The sequence below is a fragment of the Coregonus clupeaformis genome, chromosome 29 (assembly GCF_020615455.1).
Source record: "Coregonus clupeaformis isolate EN_2021a chromosome 29, ASM2061545v1, whole genome shotgun sequence".
In the NCBI taxonomy this organism is placed as follows: domain Eukaryota; kingdom Metazoa; phylum Chordata; class Actinopteri; order Salmoniformes; family Salmonidae; genus Coregonus; species Coregonus clupeaformis.
The window spans coordinates 59154948-59162522 of record NC_059220.1 but is presented as its reverse complement, the minus strand read 5'-3'; the positions used below and the strand labels follow the sequence as shown (position 1 = coordinate 59162522).

At 46.6% G+C, this 7575-nt stretch overlaps 1 protein-coding gene across 1 annotated transcript in view; it reads left to right on the top strand.

Annotated features, from left to right (window-relative positions):
* The window catches only part of LOC121576741 (junctophilin-3), a 27932-nt gene extending 20966 nt beyond the window's left edge, over positions 1 to 6966 (top strand). Inside the window, exons 4-5 of the mRNA XM_041890138.2 lie at positions 1035 to 2074; positions 5022 to 6966. Of these exons, the coding sequence (XP_041746072.1) occupies positions 1035 to 2074; positions 5022 to 5102 (1121 nt within the window). The 3' untranslated portion in view covers positions 5103 to 6966. The remainder of the gene's footprint in view (positions 1 to 1034; positions 2075 to 5021) is intronic.
* Positions 6967 to 7575: the final 609 nt, after the last annotated feature.

The window sequence follows — 7575 nt, the reverse complement described above, 5'->3', positions numbered from 1 at the left end:
TTAAACACACACACACTTCCTGACATATACTGTCCCTTGCTTGTTTGTTTGTTCCACGTACCTGACGATACCTTGATGGCTGTTTTTAATGTCATGACATTATAAAGACTCACAGTTACAGATTCCCTAGGAGGCTGGGTTTATCCTCAGAGCCACGACAACAGCATTTGTCCTAACTGAAACGGGTCATTTCACCAAGCTCCTATGTGCCAGCAAAACCCTTTGCATACAATATCTGTGCACTTGCACATGATAAATTAGCCCTTTGAGCACTGTTGAGGCTTAGCGTGAGAGTGATAGTGTTGTGCTGTGCCTTGCCGTGCTGTGCTGCCTGTTGAGCAAAGTAAAGATTGTGTGAGTGCTGTGACTGGCTGGGTGCAGACATCTGGGAGACAGCGAGGTAGGGTAGTCAATGCAGAGAGAGAAAGGAGTGACTGGCGTAACTGAGTAGAATGCTTAACCAGCCCCCTCTCTCTCTCTGGTGCTGCTGACTGAAAAACCTTGAAAAGAGGCAGAGTCTAGTCTACAGACAGGACAGGAGTGGTCAGGAATAGTCTGTCTGTCTGTCTGTCTGTCTGTCTGTCTGTCTGTCTGTCTGTCTGTCTGTCTGTCTGTCTGTCTGTCTGTCTAAGAGGTGTTCTATTCTATTGTGCTGTGTGCATGACTGCATCATAGAATGGGCACGTCAACTACACGCATCTCAGGAAAGGAAATGAGGTCAAATAAGGTCAATATGTGGGGTTATGGTTCCTTCCATATGCACGTCCCTTTGATTTCCTTTACATAATACTGACATCATCTGGTTGACATTAGCAGTACAGCTGTTCATGTCATTCATGGGGTAAGTTGGCCTCGGCCATATGACAGAGGTTGGACTTCATGAATACAAAACAAAGAGAATAGCTAAATAACTCTAAATCTGTCCTTACGTTGTGTGTCATGCTGTCCTGACTCTCTGTCTCTCTGTCTGTGTCTCTCTCTCTGTGTCTCTCTGTCTTTGTCTCTCTCTCTGTGTCTCTCTGCTGTTGGAGTAGAGGTCCAAAGGCCAAAGCATCAGAACTCCAGTGAGAATGACATCGAGGTGGTCTCCAGCGGCACAGGGCCAGACAGTCCTGAACTCTACATGAAGGGCACTACGCCCCCAAACTTGACCCCTGACCTCAGCCCTGAGGCCAGTCACCCCTCCTCGCCCCCCTGCAGCCCCGCCACCGCCACCGCCAAGCCACACCGCACCAAGAACGCACGCTTCCTGCGGCAGAGTGCTGTGGACGATGCTGGGGGTGGTGGCGGTGGGGGAGGGGGCAGTGGCGGTGGGGGAGGGGGCAGTAGTGGGCAGGAGATCCAGGTGCTGATGGAGGGGCGCGGCGGGGGGGAGTACCTTAGGGCCAACAGCTGGAGCGAGGACAAGGACAAGCGCTCCTCTAAAGGGGTCAGCAGGGGGGGCAGCTGGGGCAGCAGTCGCTCTACCACCCCCTCTGTCCAAGAGGAGGCCAGGGGCAGCGGGCGCACCAACGGCCACGGCCACAAGCACGCCTCCTCCAATCACAAGTCTCGAGAGCATGGTTTGTCCAATCACAAGGCCTCCAGGGACCGGTGGTCGGACTGCCCGTCAGCATCGTGGAGGTCCCAGCGGACGCACAGTGGTGACACACGGCTGCTGGAGCAGGACGAGGAGAAGCTGAGCAACTACGAGATGGAGATGAGGCCGCTGCAGCCCATGGACTCCAACTCCCAGAAGCCCTATGGGCCGGGAGAGGAGCACCATGGTCACGGAGGCGAAGCCCACTCCCACACCCTGCAGAGACAGCGGCCTAGTAAGAGCCGGGAGGCCAGGGAGGGCCAGGACAGGGAGGCCGCACGGCCATCGGGGGCGCGGGAGGGTAAGGAGGGTAAAGAGGGCAAGGAGGGACCGGCCCCAGACTCAATGCAAAAGATGGACAGTCTGCGCAAGGGGGACAAGCTGGAGGCTCGGCCTCTGCGCAGGGATCTCACCCTCTCCCCCCCACAGAAATCCTCACCCATTGCACTAGAACACGACGACGACAAGAAACTGACCCAGCTCAAAGCAAACTCGGTAAGGAGTCCTCCTCTCACCCACACATTCATAGTCACATTTAGTCATGTCATTTGTTTGTTGTGTGCACACATGCAGAAAAATACACATGCATGAATAATCACTTCCATGCACATGCCAACTGCACTCACACAGCTCTCAGATACAACTTTACTGTATACAGACAAAATAACAGAATTAACTCTTATGTGTACGGTAGCAAGTGGGAGCATCCCGGGCCCTGGTGTAGTCTCCTGATAGGCAGGTTCTCTAAGCAACACAGACACCCTGGTTGGGATCTCTAACCTCCCATAGTCCCCTCCACCGCACCACAGCCTCAGCTAGCTATCTCCCACTGTACTCCCAGCACCTTAGTAACAGCAGATTGGCAAAGTAGCTCCTTCCACAAAGCAGCCCCGCATTGGCTGCCCCACGCTCTGTTGCTAGGGAACAGCTTATGCCTTGCTTCAGCAGTAGCCAATAAGTGGGCGCGTGATGGTGACTGGGGGGTGGGGGGGGATGTTTGCAGCCGCAGTGAGGCAAGTAATGCAGCGAACTTGTGTAAGACAGGTTCACATGAAACACAGACGTAGATTGTGCAAGTGATCACATTGTAAAACGCTTTTGGACAAAGATCCCACTATGATATATTCTAACAGCCTAGGCAAACATACAGACATCCATGATGATACTCCAACACATGGAGCTAATGTCCACATATCACACAAATAGGATCAGTGACCTGAGCCATCTACACAACATGTTTGGCATGGAGAGTGCACCACGTAAAAGACAGGATGAAGTGCTTCTACATCAATTATACACAAGACATCCTTAGGGTTAATCATTCAGTAGCATGGTGTTGAGTAAACATAGCTGTTGTAGGCTACCAATGATCGTGTGAATTACAGTGTAAAGATGTATCTTTATTCTAAATATTTGAGATATCATGCTATGGATTCAATTGCTTTGATAATTACATAGGTCATTTGTTATGCTCGTTCCCAAGTACGATAGATCCAGTCCTACACATTTTCCATGACAGAGTTACATAAGCCCATCAGTTAGATATCACTAATAGTCTACTGTTTAAACATGCTGGCTCTCAATGACACTGAGAGACTCATTTGAAAATACAATATCTCTCAAATTAACCTAATTATACAGAGTAAATACCTAAATAAATAAAAAAGTACACATTAGCTGTATATTTGCTTGTGTGTACAGGTAGAGCTGTGTGTGTGTGTACAGGTAGAGCTGTGTGTGTGTGTGTGCAGGTAGAGCTGTGTGTGTGTACAGGTAGAGCTGTGTGTGTGTGTGCAGGTAGAGCTGTGTGTGTGTGTGCAGGTAGAGCTGTGTGTGTGTGTACAGGTAGAGCTGTGTGTGTGTGTACAGGTAGAGCTGTGTGTGTGTGTACAGGTAGAGCTGTGTGTGTGTGTGTGTACAGGTAGAGCTGTGTGTGTGTGTACAGGTAGAGCTGTGTGTGTGTGTGTGCAGGTAGAGCTGTGTGTGTGTGTGTGCAGGTAGAGCTGTGTGTGTGTGTGCAGGTAGAGCTGTGTGTGTGTGTGTGCAGGTAGAGCTGTGTGTGTGTGTACAGGTAGAGCTGTGTGTGTGTGTGCAGGTAGAGCTGTGTGTGTGTGTACAGGTAGAGCTGTGTGTATGTGTACAGGTAGAGCTGTGTGTGTGTGTGCAGGTAGAGCTGTGTGTGTGTACAGGTAGAGCTGTGTGTGTGTGTACAGGTAGAGCTGTGTGTATGTGTACAGGTAGAGCTGTGTGTGTGTGTGCAGGTAGAGCTGTGTGTGTGTACAGGTAGAGCTGTGTGTGTGTGTACAGGTAGAGCTGTGTGTGTGTGTACAGGTAGAGCTGTGTGTGTGTGTGCAGGTAGAGCTGTGTGTGTGTGTGTGTGCAGGTAGAGCTGTGTGTGTGTGTGCAGGTAGAGCTGTGTGTGTGTGTACAGGTAGAGCTGTGTGTGTGTGCAGGTAGAGCTGTGTGTGTGTGCAGGTAGAGCTGTGTGTGTGTGTGGCAGGTAGAGCTGTGTGTGTGTGTGTACAGGTAGAGCTGTGTGTGTGTGTGCAGGTAGAGCTGTGTGTGTGTGCAGGTAGAGCTGTGTGTGTGTGTGCAGGTAGAGCTGTGTGTGTGTGTACAGGTAGAGCTGTGTGTGTGTGTGTACAGGTAGAGCTGTGTGTGTGTGTACAGGTAGAGCTGTGTGTGTGTGTACAGGTAGAGCTGTGTGTGTGTGTACAGGTAGAGCTGTGTGTGTGTGTGTACAGGTAGAGCTGTGTGTGTGTGTACAGGTAGAGCTGTGTGTGTGTGTACAGGTAGAGCTGTGTGTGTGTGTACAGGTAGAGCTGTGTGTGTGTGTACAGGTAGAGCTGTGTGTGTGTGTACAGGTAGAGCTGTGTGTGTGTGTACAGGTAGAGCTGTGTGTGTGTGTACAGGTAGAGCTGTGTGTGTGTGACAGGTAGAGCTGTGTGTGTGTGTACAGGTAGAGCTGTGTGTGTGTGTGCAGGTAGAGCTGTGTGTGTGTGTGTACAGGTAGAGCTGTGTGTGTGTGCAGGTAGAGCTGTGTGTGTGTGTACAGGTAGAGCTGTGTGTGTGTGTACAGGTAGAGCTGTGTGTGTGTGCAGGTAGAGCTGTGTGTGTGTGTCAGGTAGAGCTGTGTGTGTGTGTGCAGGTAGAGCTGTGTGTGTGTGTGTACAGGTAGAGCTGTGTGTGTGTGCAGGTAGAGCTGTGTGTGTGTACAGGTAGAGCTGTGTGTGTGTACAGGTAGAGCTGTGTGTGTGTGTCAGGTAGAGCTGTGTGTGTGTACAGGTAGAGCTGTGTGTGTGTGTACAGGTAGAGCTGTGTGTGTGTACAGGTAGAGCTTTGTGTGTGTGTACAGGTAGAGCTGTGTGTGTGTGTGCTTACCTTACGTTAGTGAAAGAAGTCGGAATTAACATATTCTATTCTCTCCATCCCTCCTCCACAGGGCTCCAGCTCAATTCTGGTCGTCATGGTGATTTTGCTCAACATTGGAGTCGCAATTTTGTTTATCCACTTTTTTATTTAAAATGTATTGCCTATTGATTCCTTTTATTATTATAAATTATTATGAATATTATCATGACTATCTGTATCCAGCCCTTGACCATTTGACACTTCTGTAAAGAATACAGTAAGAGGATAAACAATATGGGGATACAGATGGTTCCCAATGCCCAGATTTCAGATAAGCAGTGATCTGCAAAACATTTCTGCTTTTATTCTTTCTCTCCCTGAAATTACCTGTTTTTCATCTTAAATCATAGTTTAAAAACGTATAATTAAAATGATTAATTTGCTCACGTATGACATGTTAATAGATATAATTTTTTATTCCTTACTTGCCTTTTCTCTCTGTTAATATTGCTGATGTTCTTTTGGTTTAGTTTGTTTGGGGTGGTAGACTCAGATGAGTGGTGGCACTGCCTGTATGATGGTGTAGCGGGTCAAATGAGGCAGAAGATAATGTATCTAGTCTGGTTGTGACTGTGTCCACCTGACCTGGGTTCAAATACTATTTAACAATATTTTTAAATACTTTATCTGTGCTTGATTGAACTTGCCTGTTGCATTGGAAACAATAGAAAAGTCCCAAAAGTGCAAAACCCTGCCTACCTGGCAGTCGAGGCAGGCTAAAGCAAATGCTGAAAGTATTTGAAAGATTTCAAGTAGTATTTGAACACAGGTGTTTTCCACCCAGTAATACAAGGTTCAAAGGGATGGGAAACGGCCCCCTGTCCCCTGTCCCCTGTCCGCTGTCCTACCCAGTGCCCTCCCCTCCCTCCCCCTCCTCTCCCCCCTGCACATATCACCCTTCTGGCACTATGTTCCCCTTCACGATTAGAAGTTCAGCCTCACACCCCCCCCTCCTCCCCCTTCCCGGTAGTCCCCTCATGACATCACACCATATCATGTTACCCTCTTTTACTTGTTTCATGTAACTTTCCTTTAATTTTATACCCCACCATGCTCCCCAAATCCTAACAACCAACCATCTTCACCAAGACTTCATTTTGTTTCCTTTTTTCATGAAAATATTTTTAAATAGGGCTTCAAAAAAGCTTTTGCAACTACAGATCCTGGTTAGAAACAAGACATGTTTACAATCTGAAAAACCGGGATGACCAATAAAAAATTGCCTCTAACAACTATAGCACCATACCTATCTATGTTAGTAAACCGTTTGTAAATTTACCAACTTGGGTTACCAAGATTGAACCATGTGCTAGGAACTACTCTATATCAACTCTAATCCGTCTGCAACCGGAGTATGAATAGTTCTGTCTGAAAGGCTTCATCCAAGTCTCTAATGTAAAAGATTCTCCCTATAGTCTACAACAGAAGTCTCAAATGTAAAAATATTCTCTCTATAGTCTACAACAAAAGTCTCTAATGTAAAAGATTCTCTCTAGTCTACAACAAAAGTTTCTAATGTAAAAGATTCTCCCTATAGTCTACAACAGAAGTCTCAAATGTAAAAGATTCTCCCTATAGTCTACAACAAAAGTCTCTAATATAAAATAATCTCCCTATAGTCTACAACAAAAGTCTCTAATGTAAAATATGATCTCTATAGTCTACAACAAAAGGAAATCATTATCTAAAGGAAATAACTGTCAAACACACACACACAAACACACTGTACAATTCCATGTACACAACAGGTACAATACTTATACACGGCTGTCCAGTGGAGTGATGATATGCTATATTTGTATAAAATATTGACATTCCAACCAACTTTATCAATATCTCTCTGGCCTTTAATGTACAGGTTGAACTTCATATGAGGACTATAGGGCATGACATTCTGTCAGTTGTCATCTAACTGCCCCTCTGGCCCCGACAGACAGACAGACAGACAGACAGACAGACAGACAGACAGACAGACAGACAGACAGACAGTCAGTCAGTCAGTCAGTCAGTCAGTCAGTCAGTCTCTCTCTCTCTCTCTCTCTCTCTCTCTCTCTCTCTCTCTCATATATATATTACAGTATCATGACTAAAGGTTTCTACCCAAACCTCACCCCACACACCTGGTCTGGAGCCACTGGCTGGCCATACAGTAAGAGACTGGTGTGCACAAGTACAAGTTCAGAGACTGTTATGTTTCAAACTGCTGCTTTCAAAACAATGATTTACCAAGACAGAAACAAATATATTTTTTTTTTAGCTATTTGCAAGACGTCTGAAAAAATGCCAACTGCCTTGTTTTATAAAGTAAGAAAAAATAATATTCTAAAATGCATGCTCACGTATGTTTTAGATTTGTATTAACTTTTTGGGGTGGAAAAAAAGAAAAGAAAAATACATTTTAAAATGTCATTCCAATACTGAAAGGTTGTCTTTTATGGGCTTTGCCAAGTTGCTCTTAGTCGTGAGCAAGCAGAATCTTTCCAGGTGTTGTCCAGTACTGTTCTGAGAAGCAGAATCTTCCATAGGACAGCCTGGGCTGGAGCTATAGTGCAGTACAGTACAGTACAGTACAGTACAGTACAGTA